Below are 19,726 nucleotides of genomic sequence, written 5' to 3' on the forward strand. Positions count from 1 at the left end.
GGCTGTCAGCACTAGCAAAGCCTGCACTGCCCGTGGCTCCTCAGCCACTGACAGCATCTAACACATATAAACAGGAGTGTGCTATGTCACAAGGAAATTATCTTTAAGTGATGGGTTCATTTAGTGTGTGGCAACTGTAACTTGTTTTATATTTCTTCCTCGAGGAGAAGTTATTTATTTGTTCTTCCCTCATTTGTGTTCCTTCTTCATTTCCTCTCCATAGATATAAATTTTTTCCCCTCTTTACCCGTGCCTCTTCTTCTCTGCACAAGTGCTGGTCGCACAAAGAAAGCATATTTGCAGAATAAAGGATAATGTGGAAACTATCAAATGATTTGGAATGTGGAAGTGAAGAAAAGGAAGCGAGTATGTCAGCATCGCGCCAGAGCGCCTGCCTCAAAACCGACAGAGCTTCTGGGAAAGGAAGCCGGTGATCAGACTTAGCCCAGGGCCATAAAACCCCCAGAATTTTGCCTCTAAACTCTGGGGGGGGGGGGGGGGGGGGGCAATTAAAGCTTTTATAGGCTTCGCCCCTAGATTTGCAACCGGCAATTAAAAATCATTACTAATCAAATAAAAATAAAAGCTGCTCAAACTACAATTTGGCCCAAGCACTGATTGGATTTATACTACTGCAAGAAAGACTCGTGTAAAAAAAGAAAAAAAAAAAAAAAAAAAGGACACTGGTCGGAGTCAATGTTACATCCTGTAGAAAAAATGTGAGAAAAATATTAACATTTCACGCTCAGCGACAAGAACAAGAAGCCAGCTTATCAATCTGTAACAACTTTTCTCATTTTCTCTCCTCCCCGCCCATCAAACTCCAGTTTCCTCAAGATAAAACTGGGGAATTTTATGTCTATAGAAACTCAGTGAATATGTGACACACTAGAGGTTTCCTGGGTGAGACTTAGAGGGTTGGCAGGCAGCCAATGAGAGCTCCTGGATCAATCATGGCGTTGATGCATGTGAAGGCTTGTGGGTGTTGTTAACAACGGAGAGTCGGGGTGGTCAGAAATCACCCTGAGTGACACTTTGACACTGGGTGGGCAAGCACCGCAAATAGAAATGTCAGCCGTCTCAGTGGCCGGGGTTTCACAATGGCAGCGGCGTGGCACGGTGCTACAGGGTAGTGTGAACACAGAGCTGTACTCCAGGGTTACCAGGTAGCACTGCACCTCAGTGACTTAGCGACAGGTGATGGAGGAGGGTTATTTTGTTTTGTTTCTTAAAAGATGCTTGAATTAAAGTGAACAAAAAGAAACCTCTAGATCTTTTATGTAAGAATTTCTAAATATATATTACTATTAAGAATTTAAAAATCTGTGGAGTGGGGAAAGATTAGAAATAGCAAGACAGAGCTTTGTGTACTGACCGTGACCGGGCAGACCCATGCTGCTTGCTAGCTGGTAGAGGCGTTGCTGCTGCTCCTCGTAGGACCCTTGCTCGCTGAGCGCTGACATCATGCGCCTGTAATGTTCCTCAGGGCTCATGTGGCCGTGGCTGCCGCCTGCCTCCACCCCTGGGCTCTGGGAGTTTTCTGCAGAAAGGAGGGGAGGGATTAGCGATTGTCAGTAGCAAACTGATCGGGAAATTTCTTTTAACTTGATCTCCAGGCTCTGAAGCTCTCCCCATAAATTTCTATCACCTCAGTGGCACACGAGATATTTATAGGAAGAACAGTCCACATTCATTTGCATGTCACGATTGTGCAGAGCACGCCACAAGCAAGAGGTTGCATGAAATGTAATACTGTTAGCAGCCTCAAAGCATTAGTGGCTCTAAATGGTAACCAGAGGTCACAGATTTGTGAAATTTTGCAGTTCAACAGCTAAAAAGCCGATTCAACATCAGACACATGAAGCACTGTGCTTTAACATTACTGCGAACTTTATTGTCAGATAAGAAATAGTGATTCAAACTTTTTCTAGTTAAGATTTGATTTCAGTTCTTAAAGGTACTAGACCCTTTGAGAAATACCTAAATATTAAGCATTTTTTGGTCATATTTTCTCATTTTACCTAATAAAACAAGTATAAGTTTTATGCATATGTTAAATATGAGTCAGAACATGTGCTTTCAAAGATCATGAAGGTCCAGTGGACTGGAAGCCTCTTCACATGAAGCTACATGCGTAGAGCCATGCATTGTTAATGTTCAGAGCCTGACCCCATCATGAACTCACAATTTCTCTTACACAAAGCGCATCAGTAGCTCCGGTAACACTGCAGTGATGAAACTTACTGTATATAATGCAGAAAACTCAACAGTACAAAACAACTCTCAGCTTCGACCACTGTTAGTGTGGGTACGTGTGTGTGTAACACCTCTCTGTTGTGTTTAGGGTGTTGCGAAGACAATGCGGTGTATGATGTCTATCTAGCCGTCAGTCCCCCATACTTAATCTCCCTGCCTTTGACCTCCCTCTTCCCCCTCCCTGTCAATAGTAACATGATCTAAGGTAAGAACGGAGGGGGATATAGGAAGGTGGTTAGGGAGTTAGAAAAGGGAGACAGAGGATGAGGTGGAGGAGGGAGAAGCAGAGGAAAGAAGCAGGGGTTATTTTTACCACCCTCCTCCTTATTGAAACCTGAGTCTGGCCCCGGGCAGGCGAGCAGGAGTGGCGCTGAGGAGCGGAGGTGGGGTGGAGGTGGTGAGGGAGGAAGCGAACACGCAAGCATCTCTGTCTCCACCGACAAGCTCCAGCTAATCCACCCAAGGTCCTCGAGTGTTTGTGTGTGCGTCCGTGTGTGCGTGCGCAACTAGTCTGTGCCTGTCTAAAGTTTTCCTGCTCTCTAAACACAGCAGGGGGTGCCGACTTTGCAACTGAAAGAAAAACAGACATCATTTACACAGTGGTATCCAATCTCTCTGGCTCCATCCACACACTACCCTCACAGTCTGTCTCTTTTAGTCTGTTCTCCACCTGCATTAGTCATTAAAGGATCTCTTGTGTCACCACACTTGGAGGCAAAAAGATGTAACTTAGCATAGATAACACACAAATACTAACCCACGTACAGGTGCCGCGTCAGGCTTTGGGTGTGGACGGAGCTCAAGGTTAAGACACAGGATCAGCAATGTTTTGACAAGGCTTAAATGCACTTTTCTGGACAGCTGGCTGCACGCACGCACGCACGCACGCACGCACACACACACACACGCACACACGCACACACACACACACACACACACACACACACACACACACACACACACACACACACACACACACACACACACACACACAGAGTATGCTTTATCAGTTTCTCTTGTTTCAGTTTCAGTTTGTGCATGTACAGCAGAGGAAGAATGTATGTATGTATATATGCAAAGCATATACAGAGATTGTGTTTTTAAAACCAGAAACCTAACCATACACACTGTGAGAGGCACAAAAACACAAACTCAAAACACACAAACCTCCATTTGCCTTAAAAGGAAACCGAGCCAGAATACACAAACACACACACACTATTCTCAACCAATAACAAACCCATGCATCTTTCAGAGGCAGGGTTGTGTCTAAGTAAGACGATAATGGCCACGAATGAGTGCTTCTGTACACAGAGAAAGAGGAAAGAGGCTCCAGGCAGGACTGCAGTCGGTCAAAGGTCACCTGGTGGCCAAAGGTCAAAACAGGGATCACGCCGAGCTCGACACAGCTCAGTCTTACATCCGAATCACACACAACTGCTTTCACTCATCTAAATTTTAATCCATACTTTAACCCTCAGAAAGAAGATTTTATTAGTTTGTCAAATAAGAAGTGCAGTGTATGCACAGCGCTTGTGAGTCTGCAAAGATAAGATGTGTGGTGAGCTGCCCTTGGGTTTTGCCTGCTGTATAATGCATCAGTCAGGAAGTCTTCGTCAGGAGCCCAGAGGGACAGACTCGGTGGCCGTGCCAGCTCCACGCCGGGCGCCTGGTTTCACACCACACGAGGGAGATATGAATAATAGAGGACAGCGCCCGGATTGCAGCACTACAGAGGAGCACCGTCTTACCAAGGTGTGCCTTGTCAAGGTCCGTCATTTACGCTGTGCTAATTTCACCTAGAGAGCAAATGCTTATGCTCATATGAGTGTGTCTGCCTGAGGATATTACTGTACACATGTGTTTGTTTGGAAGATGACAGACGGGACAGGCGCCCATGCCCTCAAATCACAGCTTTCATTCATTTTTTGTGGAACACACACATATATAGAGGTGATCAATGTTTGATCTTTTTCAGGGCTAAAAATGAAACTCCTAAATGGTTTTCATTTATTGATATTAAATCACTTTGTAAGTAAGAACTTTGTTTTTTATTTAACTATTTATTCGTTTTTGGTGGCACCCTCTAATGTGTGCATATGTAGGAAGAAAGGGGAACGAGATAGCTGCTTCTACATGCTCCTATCTCAACCAGGAGCATGTGACACACTGAGATCTGGCACATCGTTTGCTCTGTGGGCCTCTGTGACCTGTAGTCACCCATAACACCTTTCTCTGCAGGGATGTTTGCATGTATATTTGGAGAAACATGATTTGGGGTCAACATTCTGACATTCACCAGCGGCCGAGTCAACTTCCATCTTTTCTCTTTAGTCATTCCGTCTTTTTTCCCTCAAACAGTTTCACACATCTGTAACATCACAACACACAAATACACTGCCTACCTTTGGGGGATACACTGCGTAACTTCTTGCTTTCAGAGGGACACTCGCTGCTGCTGTTGGGAGAGAAGCTTCTCCTCTTGCCTAGAAGGTCATCTGTAAACACACACGGAAACCAATCAGAAACAAAAACCAGAGTAAAGACTCAATATTGTGTCTCTACAAGTGTGCATGGTGGCTGCTTTGGAAATGGTAGAAGAGAGAGAGAAGTGCGAGTGAAAAATAACCAAGGAGGAGGAGAGAAAGATGAAAAACAGAATGAGTGAAACAAGGCACGGGCGTCTGGAGAGGTGCATATTCTGTCAGAGAAAAGAGAGGCCCTGCACTGCCGTGGATGATGGATCTGCCCCCCTTAGTCACGTGTTTGTTTGTCTATCTAAAGCAGGGAGGGGGGCTCTGTCTCTCTGTGCCATAATCTCTTTCCAACAGTCTGTCCTCAAGTGTTATCACCATCCTTCCTCTCTCTTTCTTCCTTTTTTCCAGATGTTGAAGCAAAACCCTCTGACTGAACTAAAGTGCACGAGATCCTCTCAGAAATACCGCTCAGCTGACATCATGTCTGCCTCACGTGTTTTTATTTTAATTTTCGTTTTTGTACCTCTACAACAACTTTTGGTGACCTCCCATAAACCCTCATGTCTCTTCATTTCTCCATCCCCTTCCTTCTCTCGTTAGTGTCATTTGGGTGTGTTTGAACCTCAGGAGCATCTCACTCTCACATTAACACCTCTCTGGCTCCTCTTCTTCCTCCCTGTTGTCCCCACCCCTGCCACTAGAGCTGCTCCCCCCCCCACCCCTTACCTCTCCTCCCCTCTCATCTCTCTCTTCCTTCCTTTCCCATCCCATCACCTCCCACCCCCCCGCCACCTCCCCTACAAACACACCTCAAATCAATACAGGCCTTATCAGAGAAGGAGGAGATGCAGAGCACATCGCACGCAGCGCCGGCAGGAAGGAAAGAGGCGTTTGTCATTGCGCTCTCTCTCTCTCTCTCTCTCTTTATTTCTACTTCATGCATCTCTGATTTTTCTCCAACTCTGTTTCTTCCTCCACACAGACAGCCAAACCCATCGCAGTGACTTCTTCTTCCCTTCGTTCCACTTTCTCTCTTTCCCATCTCAATGCATAGTTTTCAGGGTGAGGCGAGTTCCCCCCCCTCCCTCAAGGAGAATGGTTCATCTCTCTCTCTCTGCTTTTTCAGCAAAGCAATTTTTCATCATTTGCACAGCAGGTGTAAACAGTGCGGAGAAAGAACGAACACAGAGTAGAAATAAAACACGTCGTCATCATCATCGCAACACCCACGCAAATATAGTTAGCTCCGCCTCTTTCCTGTGTCCAGCATTAATATTGCTGGTGGTACGTGAGAGTAAAGCTGATATGGTGTCTGAGCTCTGACCTTTAACCTATTAGCCAAACTTGTGCCTGTTCCTGTCTGCAAGGGGAAACAGAGGAGGGGAAAAAAAACGGATTTAGACAGGACTCTGAGGACTTTGCTGTGCTGCTAAAGGAGTGCCGGTGTTGATGAGAGGGCGAGCGAGCAAGCGGGAAAGGATGAGAGGGAGGAGGTTCACTAATGATCCGGTGTTTGATGTTACCTCTCAGGTCCTGAGGAGATCCACTCCCTATACCATCCAAAAGAAACAGCAGGAGGAGGCGGGGGGCACAGGGAGTAACGCTAATGGACAAGTGCATGCATACACACAAACTGGATGCTTTTTACCATTTCTACTTTTTCTCCAATCTCTTTTATGATCTCTCTTTCCGTTTTTCTTTCTCGTTTTCAAATCTCGCTTGGTACTTTTCTTTCACTGGTCCTTTCAGGTGAAAAAAAAACGAAGGTCTCCATCTATCCTATTAGTGAAATATTAACAAAGAGAGAGAGAACCCCCATTAGTTAAAGCCCCTCTTCTACCAAACACACACGCGCTTAGACCCACACCCACAGCCTCTCATGATCAAACACACTTGAGTCGTCTCTTGAGCCGACCTCACTCAAGACACTGCGTCTCCTGAGCGAGTGCCCGGAGGGCCCGAGATTTGAGGGCGGAAAGCTTTTAAAGCCAATTAAATGGGGCTTCTTAGAGCACCGGCGCTCCCTTTTAATGCCAAACCCTGAGCTCTGCTAGCATCTATACTAACCCTTTTACTCCCACTAACACAGCTTACAGTCAAGTTTGCTACCTTAGGCCTTTCCCTATCACCTGCTTGTTAATATTGCTAAGGAATTAGTGGTCGTGGAGTCAAGAGTTTTAGTCCGCCTTCAAGGCTGCTATTTTGACTGTCAAAATACAGCAATTATTAAGTGCAGACAGCGTTTGCTTCTAATGATATAACCCCATGTTTTAGCTTTTCTTGGTCAACAGACAATCTGCAGTCTTGCCTTTTTTTCAGACGTGTATGTGAACACACCATGTTCCAGCCTCTTCCTCAGTTCCTCCTTGCTAGTTAACCTCCTCCTTATCTGCTGTTCCTCCCACTGAGAGAAAAGATAGATGAGAGCTGAGGGATAGAAAGAGAAAGAGGAAACAGCAGGACCTAAACGACTTCTCTTTCATGTGACACCAGCAGGGCGAATCATCAGCCAGGAGAACGTTCCCCTTCCTCTCCTACTCTTTTTTTTTTTTTTACCCCTCTTCTTCCTCAAACTTTAGCCCTCCTCCTCTCTTCTCTCCATCCTGTGGAGCGCGTTGACAGCTCAGACAGCCAGACTCCTTAATTCCTCTCTTACTCCGTTAATCTGTCATCTTTATCAGGCCGAGGAAGGGGAGGGGGAGGCGGCTGAGTGGAGGGAGCAGCTTGGGGGGGTGGGGTGACAGGCGGGGACGTGGGGTGGGCCGCCAGCCGCAGCCCCCCGATCAATCTCCACATTACAGCTGACAGAATGGTGCTAATAACTTATTGATCCCTCCTCCGTGCGCCGGGGCCTCCGCCGGCCCTGAAAGCCCTGGCATTGATTGGCTTACGGGCCGATGCAGCTGGGAAAGGGCGGTGTGGTGGTGGTGGGGGTGTATGAGAGAGGGTTGGGGGTGGTTGATGGAGTTGGCACGAGTGGAGGATGCACCACAACAACATGTGCAAATGTTCACCAATAGGAAAACTGCCACAAAAAGTGCTCGTCTTTCTTATATGATGGAAGAAACTGAAAGACGGACAAACAGAGCCAGAAAAAAATCCCAAAAGGAATGGAACCAAAAGAACCCCCCAAAAATCTGACCTTAAAATGAATATCTGTGAGTGTGATATTTTCAAGAGATCATAATTATGTAACCAAATAAAACCAAAAGTAGGTTTTGTCTTTGTCGTCCTCACTGCCTTCAGCCGGATACAGTCAGTCCCTTCTCGTAGGAATCCTCTGAACAGATGGCGTTACACGAGAAGTTTCCATCAGCAGTACCAGTGGTTTGTTTATAATGTCGGTTATGACAACCACTGTGACTACTATGACAGTCACCCAGAAAAAAGTTTTTTAAAATTACTAATATGTAGGCATCGGTACACCTCACTAGGTTGAGTAGGCTACCCATCTAGCAAAAGACCACTGCAGAGTGCTTTGTTGTCTACTCTATTTCCCAAAATAACGGCTACAAAACTAATCTGACAACTGTCTGTCCTAATTCTATGGAAATACCATTTATTTTTGAATTTCCTTTTAAAAAGTCAAAAGAAAAAAAAACATGAAAGAAGTAACTAATTAGAATTAAAAATAAGTTTGATTAATAAATAAAATACTCCATCATCCTGAATCAAGAAACACAACATATAAAAGAAAGGGAAAAAAACCATCAAGAAACATTTATATATAATATTGCATAAGTAGATTAAATATCTGAAAAAAAAAAATCTGTAAATGGAAAATTTCTCAATTAAACTTTTCCAATAAGGTTGTTCTGAATCCAAAAATGATGTCTAATATCTTCTGTCAGTCTTAAATGTATTGCTTTCTTTGTCAGATCTTTCCGTCTTCCCAGCATTCATCCGTCTTCTTCTGCTTACAGAGACTGTTCCTAGGCAACAGTTCATGCCCAAATATGCAAGCTAATATTCCCATTCAAACAACGCGCAATTCGCAGGTTATTAAAGGCAATTAAAGATTTAAAAGTGCCAAGAAATATTTCTGTGACGCACAACTCGACCGACTGCTGATTCTGCTCAAGTGTAACTTTGCACAAGTACAAGCAGAAAAGAAAGAAACAATACAACTACAGAAACTACAGGGTTTCTTTTAAGCGCCCAGGCATGAAGGAAAAAACTATTTTCACTATTAATTCAACTATTTATTTTGTCATCTTGAATTTCACATCTTGACAGAACCATCAGCATGTCTGTTTGAGAAACCATGAGAAAGCGTTTTGTTATGGCAGTGCAATTACATCCCTGTTAAGCTGTGGGATGTTTTAAAATATTTACTATCCACATTTCCCCTTTTTAGCCGCTGTATGACAGAGCTAATATAAGCACACATCCTGGAATGTTTACTTTGGGGGCAGAATTGCCTTTCTATGCTAATCATGTAATAACTAGCTGGTAATACTTTAGAAGCAATCAGTTTGAAAGAAAAAGGCCTTGCACAAACACGCTGGGCTGCAGATTCACACGCAAGCAAACATTTAAAACCAGGCCTTTCGAAACCGCACACGGAAAGGTGCGCATGCACAAACACACACAAAAATGTGCTCAAGCCCCAAACCGCTGCTGCAACCCCCAACCACACACACGCCGACAGGCTGTAACTGCTTTTGAGAGCCTGAGTGTTGGGAGCAAAGAGAGAGAGGAAGAGAGAGAGAGCGGCGGCCCAAAAACACCTTATCTGCCTGTTTGAGTCTCCGGTCTGACCGCAGAGCCACGGTTTACAGTCTCCACAGGCAGCCAGACTCTCAGCATCGGCGCCCCTGCCCCTCCTGCCTCCTACCCCTCCTTCCCCTCCACCCTCCTCTCCGCCTCTAACAGAGCCTCTGAATAGCCAGTGGCTGGGGATTGAGAGAGCGAAGCAGGGGAGGGACGGATGGAGATGGGAAGAGAAGGGAGGGAGGCAACCTTCCTGTCTGTCTCTCAGATTTAATTAACGGCCCACTCCGGCACAGAGACGACCCGGCAAGCCTGCTTCCCTTTCCTCCTGACCCACACACACACACGCACGCACACACACAAACACACACACGGAGCAGTCCGCCGCCATAGTTGCTGCTTACCCTCCCTTGATACCACTACCGCACTCATTCATCTCATTTTCTTCTGGCTCCCTATTTCCAAATGTTTCCTCCATCACAGCATCTCCGTCTCTCGCTGCTGCAGACTTTTTCTTCACCTCCTCCTGGCTGCCTTTCTCCCTTCTTTCCCTCCACTGTTCACTGGTACACATTAAACACCTCTGGAGGAGTCGAACAGCAGAGGTGACTGATGCAACAGCATAAACACATAAACACAAGCATTTATGCTGCGCCAATCCCAAAGCCAAATAATCCACTGCTTTAAAACTTCATGTACATTTCACCCACCTAAGTATGTGGACGCAAATTTGAACTTGAGTTGATATTGCGTAGGCACGCAGATGTATAACTACATGTTATTTGTGTGTAATTGTGTGTTTGAGAACGAGTGTGTGTCTAATTTCACTGGCAGACAGAATTAGAGCCAGTGGCTGATCGGATTGGACTTGTTTACAGACACGAAGCGAGCCGCTTAGGCAGCCTGTTAAATCTCCCTTTAATGCTCAAGCGGACAGATTTTAGGGTCTTGGACCCCCTACGTGTAGGCCACACTGTGCGCGCACCATCCCCCATTGCTGCCCCCACACCCACCTCCATCCCCTCTTGTCTTCCCCCATTAGGAAAATCATTCATGGCTCTGATTTCTCCATTAAGTTTAACAGCTGATTAGACTGGTGTATTGGTGGAAATCTGTCCCAAACAGGGACCCAAAGACACCGGCTGAGCTGGCTGTTTAGCAATCTAATACTCTCCCCACCTTGCACCCACTCTACCTCATATCGCAGGCACCGTATGGACAATTAATCTGGCAGACAGAGTATATGAGCACACGGAGAGACAGTATGGAAGTGTTGGGTCTGGGGTGATTATGCCACTTGCTGTGCCTCCTACTAATGGGATAAGAAGGGACAGGGGTTGAACTCCGGGTAACAGCAAAGCAAAGGTATGGTCTTTACTGATAAAAAAGGCACCCAATTATTTAATTAAGGGTAACTGCATTTATTTAAAAGTGTTTGGATTATCTGATAGAAGTTTATAATCCAAGGTTATTCATGTGTCATGATCAATATTTTCACCTGCAGGCAAAAAATCAAAAAAAAGAAAAAAAAATTAGCAGGGATAAGAAAAAATAAAACTCTTGAGATTAATTAGTTCAACATGAAAGGCCTTCCAACTGTTTTAAGTCTTCAACAACCCTAAAATTATAGTTAGTGAACTTCTTATATTATTGTGATAATGTGAAGATTTTGCAAGTGTACCATCAAAAACTACATAAACATACTTGTACGCCACTAAAGTTAAGTGCAACTTACAAAATGTGAGCGAAACATACAGTACAATGGACTTGTTTCTAAACAGTGACTTACACAGAGGCTTTCTGAACACCCATATGTCTTTGATGGCTGCACAATATCCTCATACAGTCTACTTGACAAATAGCTGTGATTAAATGTGGTCTGTGTTCTGTGTTTAAGCTGGAAGCAAAGCTCTTAGCTTAGCACATGCACACCATGGTTCCTCTGCTCACATGAAACTGGATTAATGGCAAACAAAGCTATTTATTCAGAGGTAATTTAAAACAGGGGGTTTAGCCAAAAAAAAAAAAATCCTGGAGTGCGGCAGAGAATGTGGGAAGAACATTAAGTAATCAACATGAGCGACCTTTAGGAATTACTAATACGCTTATGTTAAATTCCCTCAATCACATAAATTACAGTAAATTAAATGGTTAATGGAACGTTTACATGTGTTTTAGGAGGTGTAAAGGGGCATGTATCATCTGCCTACATGCAAAGGAAGAAAGAGAAAGACAAATGTAAGAAAGAGAAAGAAAGAAGCCACCTTACATTTTGCATACATTACAAATGCGTACTGTTAAAACACACACACACACACACACACACACACACACACACACACACACAGGCATCATCATGATCCTACCTGTGTGTCCAGTACTGGTGCTGTGGTCAGAGGCGGACTGGCCTTCGGGCATGCCGTGCTGTCTGGTGTGGTGCAGGTTGGAGATAATTGTAGAGAGGTCAGTGTCACGACTGCAACACACAAAATACACACACACAAACACACACAGAGGAAAGAGAGCACAATTAAAAGTAATGAACAAAAGAAATGAACTAGTAGTAAACCCAAATCAGTGTGTAAGCAGCAGCATTCAGCATTCATACTGTTTCACATAAGACTTACCACCGAAATCCTCCATACAGACAGACCTGCGCTCTATAAAATGCACATCTTCACACAGACTCAGCAGCAACAAGTGGCTGTCCTGTCAACTGGCTCTTAGCTCTGAGGTGTGTAATACACTCTGACAGACTACCGCATCCAGCACTTTCAGGTCTCATCCCTACTCATCTTCCACACTAAGATGTATTAATGAACATATTCACAACCCATAAGCAGTTTAACAGCTTAAAACCCGCTCTAATAATATGCAAAGACAGGTAAAGAATAGTTAAGATAAATAAACGATTCGATCGCGCTTGGGAGTGGTTTTATTTAATAAGAATGTATAAAATCCTCAAGTATAAGCCACCATTGATTGCGCTAACAATTAAAAAAAGGAGCTGCAAGTCTTCTCTAGTCTTGTGCCTACACTAATGTTAAGTTCCTCACATGATTAAAAAAAAAAAATAGAAAGAAAATTATTATTCACAAGAATTTCTCAAACACCCTGTCCTGCCCTTCAGCACCCAGAGGAGGAGCAGGAGGAGGGTTAACAGATTAGACCCAGATTTGGTTGGAGCCGCTCTGTCCTTTCAAATTCTCCACCAGCTGCCTTTCTAAACTCCCCACACCAGCGGACCCACACAACTGTGTCATGGAGGCATTTCATTTGCAATCTGATTACCATCCTGATCGCATTAAATGGCATAATGATGGGAAATAGGCGCTTAGCGTTTGAGGGTAGCGTGGCCGCGCGGTGTGTGGAGTGTAGTCAGTGTAATGGCAAACAGCTTGTGCGGCAGGAGAGGTACAGGGCTGAGTGTGTTTTTTAGTTACAGTCTACATATCTTCTGTCATAGTTATGCGATATACCTGCTGCACACAGCTGTCCCAAAGCCCATGAGGATTTAGAGATTTTTGCACATACATGCTGTGTTGTTTTCACAGTAACCCTAACACGTCATTTCACAGCATCAGCAACCTCTCGTGTGAGCAGCAATCTCATTTACAGCCTTAACTGGCAACTTTATTGAAAGCAGAAACATCTATGAAGGGGGTCTGGTATGACACGGCAAGCACAGTTTATGGGACAGAGGCGGTGAATGGTTCTTAGCTGCCACCACTATGACGAGGCCACACTGTTTGCGGCTGCTGGATTTGGGTTTTTACAGTCCCATGATTACAGGCTCCTTCTGTAATGTCAGGCTGTCGGTCGCCAAGCTGTTTTCCACACGCTAACAGAAAAGATGAAGGGTAGTGCTGAGGACCTCATGCTGGCCCTGCTGGCCTCACCAGTCACCTCTCAGGCACAGAGAACCAATGACTCAGAAAATAGTCGCAGACAAAACAGTCACCATCGGTTGCTAAGCAAGGAGACGCTTGATTGGTCTGTGACTGCAAACTTTTTACACTAATGACAGACTTCTTTTTTAGAGTGCAACTTACTAAAATTGGTAGCTCTAAGCGTCTGTGAGGGCAATGATTTTCTTCAAAAACGAAAATGAGGTCCAAAGAAGGTTTTTTAAAGGTCATTATTGTGCGTTTGTGTCACCCACTGACTCCAAACCATGCCATCCGTGCACAATGCAGTTAGATGCTCTACTGTGGGAAGCTGCAGCCAAATCCATCAATCAGTTAGCTGCATTATAACACCACCCTCTGTCCATCATTTAAAGTGATCGTGATAATGCCATCGTGAACTTCTCAGAGAGGTGACGGGGTTATTATCCCATGGTGAAGTGGCCGCTCAAAGCCGTGCACGGCAAGGACATTGTTAGTTGGGTAATTAGCGCACTTCTCCTGAGCCGTCCCGCCTCAGCTCGGGCTAATGAGGGCCTAGCCTTATCCCCACCCACCTATGCCCTCCCTCAGCCCCCTCCTTCGCTCAGTCTGCGAGCGGAGGCAAGGTCACTCTCAAGCCGTGGAAGACGGAGAGGGGGGCTGGGGATGCTGTTTAAAACCCAGTCACCTGAGTCAGCGCTCCCTAAGGAGCTCCTAAGGCCAGGGTTAGCTGGGAAGGACGGAGGCCTTGGAAACGATGGAGGGAGGGGGTTATATAGCGGTTGTTGAGCCCGATTGCTAAGAAGGACATGAGCCGACTTCTCATCACCCACGTGCACCAGAGACAGTCACCTCCTGCTTATCTCTAAACTGGTCAGTAGTGTTCCTTTGTTACTGGACACAGTGAACCAGACACTGGGTTAGCCAGAGTGTGTCATTAATTAAATACCACTATCTACTAACATTGATTATGACAGTTTTATGTCATCAGTAAACTTCCACAAAGGCTGAATTTAAATTTCAATACAATCCATCTCCAGCTATGATACTTATTTTTTTTAGCCTGTATAAAGCAGAACATTGCAGTTCTCAGAGTAACCACTTGAGGCTGGCTTCAAAAGTGAGTCACTCTCATGTGAAACTGTTAAATAAAAAGCATTTAAAGCCATGTTCAGTAGTTTTGGGCTCCATAGTTTTCCTTTTCATATGCATTTTCATAAAAAAAAAAAAAAAAGGATGCTGGTAAAGCTCAAAGTTAGGGGAACGGGTTCCACCTTTGTGCTTTTTGGAACATTTTTAATGTCTAAAGTATCTGACAAATAAGATCTGCTGTGTGGTGCAACACATAACATATTGGAAAATGCATTATTTAGCATTATTATTATTTAGCAGATAACTTTGTATGTGCATTATAGTATATACCATGGGTCGGCAACCCTAGGCACACGTGCCAACTGTGGCACGCGAAGGGTTAACTGATGGCACGACCATAGCTGGACTGGCCATCGGGCATACCGGGCATTTGCTCGGTGGCCCGGTGACTTTTTTTTTTCTTTGTAACGGTATAAACAATGAAAGGTGTTGGATTGGCCAGATGCTGGTCGGTGTGTAAAAATAACTCAGTTGTTTGGTGGTGGCTATGGCGGAGCTTCCACAGATTCAGTAACATTAGCAAGTGGTGGAGGCCAGCAGGTGGATGAGGGAAAGGGGAGGCAGGAGGGGAGGCAGGAGGAGAGACCCGAGGCGGCCGCCGGTCCGAGTGTCAGGTGAACTGAACTTCAGTTAAGAATTTATGACCTGCAGTCTATCTGGGTCAGATATAAACCAAGTTTAGGTGGAGTTTATTCTCATTGTGCTGACTTTTTACAATCAGTTACAGTAACTCGTACTGCGTACTAGCTAGCATGACGGAGTTTCTATACAGCTGGGTGGGTGCTATGATGTTACTGATAGTGAACTTTATTTTATTCATAAGGTCAGCTAGTAGAGTTCCTATCGTCCCGTAAAAAGACGGAATCGTCCCGTATTGAGAGAAAATATTACTCGTTTCGTGTTGAGGTGAAAAGGAGCATAGTTTGTCTCGTACTTCAGCTAGAATGGAAAAAGACACAAAGCTGGAGTTATTCTGTGTCTTTACGCTGCACAGCTGCCTCTTCTTCTCTCATTCTCTCCCCTCCATCTCCTGTTGCTACTTCAATCATGAAACTGATCAATGATCAGCTGATCGGCTTTTCTCTCTTGTTTATTTATCGCCCACTTTGCGCCAGAAAGAGGAAACCGCCGGATGTCGCGCTAAACAACAGCAGCGCGTTTAAGCTTGATCAGCTGTTGTTAGAATGTATTTAATATTACTTTCTAGTATCAGCTGATGTTTGCTGGAGCCACAGCTGTAAAGCTGCTGGTCATGATGTCAGTTTGGTTATCTGGTGAGAGGGAAACATGAAGAGGAAACCAGGAGATGTCCTTACTGAATCATCAGGGCTGTGATGGAGAAACAGGTTTAACTTTTAGGTGACATGAATGAGTTGAAGGGAAGTTATGAACTGATTCTGAGAGACAAATAACACCAGGATCCTTTTCTAAGTAGCTGACAGCTGGTAACTGTGCAGGGGCGGGTCTAGCAAAGTTTTGCCAGGGGGGCAGGTAGGGCATTAACAGGGAGAGGGGGGCACAAGGAAATACTTTCTTATTCTCATTTAAAATGTCTGTTATTAAATAATTATCTGAAGCTTACAACCAAAGTTTTTATCTGACGTAAAATGTTAGAAATCATACATATAACATCGAAGCAGCTGGAATCCACAGCTGTGCGTGTTCATGGAGCTGCATTTTCACCTGCTGGACATCACTACCTGACAAGTTTAACTGTCTTCAGAACATTGCAGAGGCCTTATTGACAGTATTTGACTCTACATATCTGTGTGAGCGGATTTTCTCTCACATGAGTCCTCAGGCAGCTGTCTGAATGCTGGACACTCTGAGACCTGTGTCTCTGAGTGGGAGACCAGAGATCACATTAACATGTGTGTCTCTGTATTAACAGACATGCCATATTGGCCCAGTTTATTGTTCTTATCATTGTTGTGAGGAGACCATAAATAGCATTTGCATTTTCTGTTGTACAGTTCATTTGCTGTCATGGATAAAAAGTCTTTTTTTTGTTTCAAAATAGCTGATAACTATTCACTGATAGCTGCCAACATCTGCGAACAAATATAATTCTATAAAGTGGTTCTATATAGTGCGTAACTGTTCATGTAGAGCGTTATTAAATTTATTGCTAATGGAATCATATGGCACACTGACCTCTGAGGAAATTTTAAATGGCACTCGTCATCAGAAAGGTTGCCTACCCCTGGTATATACTATGTATGTATACTATGTGTAGTAGTGTGCTCTGTATTACAATTTTCTGTGAATATTGTTTAGATAGTATTTAAAATATGTATTTATAGCTTAACAAGAGAAATGATTTGTATTAGAATAAAAGTTTATCTTTTGTTAAGAAACGCTTGTGCTCTCTTCTACCAATTCAGTACTATTCAAAATAACCCAAACAACATGAAAAGACTTCTGCTGGCACCGGGAGTCAACTCAGTATAAATGCCCAGTAGTGCCCTGCTGTGGCATTGGCACGTGGAGCTGAGGTGGCAGGGCTGGAGGTCACAGTGTGAGCTGGCAGAAGCTGGCAGCCCAGGAACCCTGACGCCATGTCTCACACCACCGCTGGGAAAGTGCTGACAGACAGACAGCAGGGATGTGAAGGAGGAGGAGTAGGAGGAGGAGAAAGAGCAAGAGAGACAGAGACGGGAGAGAAAGGCAGGGTGCAACTGCTATGAAACATCTGGTACGCGCAGGTTTACTACCCTCATCTACTCAAGACAATAGCCCAAACATACAGCCTGCTCCAACCTGCGCAGGTGGCCCCATAGCAAAATTCAAATACTACCAGACAGTATGTAATATTCAACAACCAGAGAGAAGAAAGGCATGCACATGAGTATTATGATGAAAAAATTAAGGAATTAAAAAGAGTTTATAAAAACAGACTTCCTTTCAGACCCATCAAGTCTAAATCAGGATTCTTGCTGGTTTATTGTGAGCAGCAGAAGCACAATTGTCAGGCTTCCACAGTTGAATCCAAAGGTAACATGCAAGTGGGAACCCTGCAAGTGGAGGGGGTAATGAATAAATACAGAAACAGATACATGAATAAGTCAGAGTAGCCCAGCTTCATTTCTCCTGGTTGTGCGCCCGCTGTACACGCTGACATGAGGTCGATAAAGCAGCCAAGTGAGGGAAGACAATGGAAACAGGATATACAGCAAGTCTGCCATGCTACATTTCCTTGAGAAAACTGCTGGTTTTATTTACTCTTGATTTCTCATCTGTAATGCAAATCTCTCCTCACTTGGAGAGAGATTTTTGTTTTTAGTTTTAAGGAAAAATTGGACTAAATAAAATTTATATATGCAGTTTGAGTGGTAATTCTCAAGAGAGGACACTTTCATTCTGTGTATTAATTTCACCTGATTGGCACTGATATAACAGCACAATCACTTTGATCTTTACACGTGGAAAAGCTGAACATATCTCAAGCCACATCTGAGCCTAACAGCTGAAACACTGCTGACCATCTTTCTGTCCATCCTGTGTTATGACAGCAAGTTAACAGTGAGAAAACACTCTTCTGTGTGGAAACAATGAATGCCTTGCTGCTAGCCAACGCCCAATCAACTACTAAATTGCTGCGACTATGTCGCCATGGCAAAGGCATGTAAACAAGACCATTTTTTTTCCTTCCTTTTTTAAGGCGGAAAGCTCCTCTAAAAAGCTATAAAACCTCCAAGCTCATTAATTAGTGCTTTAGGGGAGAGCCATTTCCAGTAATTTCACACTGTCTCTGACCCCTTACTGGCATAAGGCAATGACACGGTTGTTCAATGAAGCCAGAGGACAAAATGTCAATTGCAACAGACATACAGTAGCTAACTCAGCATCAGTGTCTTTCTCCATTGGCCAGATTAAGTAAAGCTCTCCTGTTAACAAATGAGCCAATGATGCTTCCCAAAAAAGGGGCCACAAAGTTATGTGAGAATTTTTTTAATCTTCATAAATGTAAGCACCTGCCTGCTGCTTTTTTCATACCAGCCTGTTATCACCCACAGCCTGTAACAAACAGTAAGAAAGGTACTTCAAACTCATGCCAGCTCTTCTACATTTTGACTTAAAATAAAATGTTGCCTCCATGACGAGGAGGATATTAGCATGCTCTAATATGACCAGACAGGAAAAGATGACCCTTTTATCAAGTATGTTTGCTGATTTTGTTACAAACACCTCCCTGTCATTACTTTAACGTCTCTTTTCTAGAAGGGAGAATTTGCATATACAATTAATTGCCGTGGATGACTGAGAAACTGTTAAAGCGTCTTTTGTGTTTGTTTTGGCAAAGGCTAATAATGGGTATGAAGAAGTTTGTCTTCCAGAGGTTGCAGGTTGGAAGGCAGACGTCAGCAGGTGTAACTTACAAAATCCACGGTGGCTGCCAAGTAATTATCCAGACTCTCAGTCAGCACTTTTCAATCAACCCTTGTTATCTATAGCCAAGATAAACAAATGCTAAGATAGGCTTTGTTTTGCCCTCGAGTAAGACGCTAAAAATCTTAAAATTTCCCTGCCATTAAAAAAAACAGAAAAATTATGAAAAATGACTCCATAGGTTGATGGTGTAAAAAGCTTTTTTAACCGGAGCTACATTACAACACGACGGCGGCAGTAGTAATTATGACGGGAGCAGACGAGGAAGTGAGGTGGCGTAATTACAGAGCCATAAAGCCTGCATAGGTAGGATGCTGCAGAGGATGAATAGTTTGAAAAATCACTGAGCTGACCTCCATTTGCACTCCTTTTACCAACCAAAAAGTCAATCTTTTCCCCCCCAAGATGAAATTCATCAATCAGTGTGTAAATAATCCTAACAATCTGTAGCGCAGACACCACAATAAGAGCTTTGGCTACATTCTGATATCCAGGAAACGTCCATATGCGTTCTATTGCGATAACGATTATTGGGTTAGTTCTGTGGTTTGGCTGCACTTCAGTCTGTAGTTGGTCTATGCTTATTCAGCAGGACGAATACAGATCTATAGAGTGCCAAGAAAAACAATTGTCTGTTAAGACAGAGACTGCTACCATTAATCAGATTAAGGTGGAGTGTCTGATAATGAATTCTGGAAATGAGAAGGTCAGAAACTTTCTGACATTGGTATGCAAAATCATTTTAGTGAAAAATGTGACACTTTATACAAGTTCCATGCAACTCTGCAGTGAAAAACTTGAACTGAGTCAAAAAAAAAAAAGGGGAGAATCTCCCAACGTAATCCTTCTGGA

At 43.9% G+C, this 19,726-nt stretch overlaps 1 protein-coding gene across 6 annotated transcripts in view; it reads right to left on the reverse strand.

The window, feature by feature from the left end:
• samd11 (sterile alpha motif domain containing 11) overlaps positions 1–19,726 on the reverse strand; it is an 82,674-nt gene that overhangs the window by 13,997 nt on the left and 48,951 nt on the right. For all 6 annotated transcript variants that reach the window (XM_026154761.1, XM_026154762.1, XM_026154759.1 and 3 more), the window contains 3 exons: positions 11,813–11,922; positions 4,662–4,754; positions 1,376–1,540 (listed from right to left, as the gene is read on the reverse strand). In XM_026154761.1, the coding sequence (XP_026010546.1) occupies positions 1,376–1,540; positions 4,662–4,754; positions 11,813–11,922 (368 nt within the window). The remainder of the gene's footprint in view (positions 1–1,375; positions 1,541–4,661; positions 4,755–11,812; positions 11,923–19,726) is intronic.

The sequence above is a fragment of the Astatotilapia calliptera genome, chromosome 20 (genome assembly GCF_900246225.1).
Source record: "Astatotilapia calliptera chromosome 20, fAstCal1.2, whole genome shotgun sequence".
In the NCBI taxonomy this organism is placed as follows: Eukaryota; Metazoa; Chordata; class Actinopteri; order Cichliformes; family Cichlidae; genus Astatotilapia; species Astatotilapia calliptera.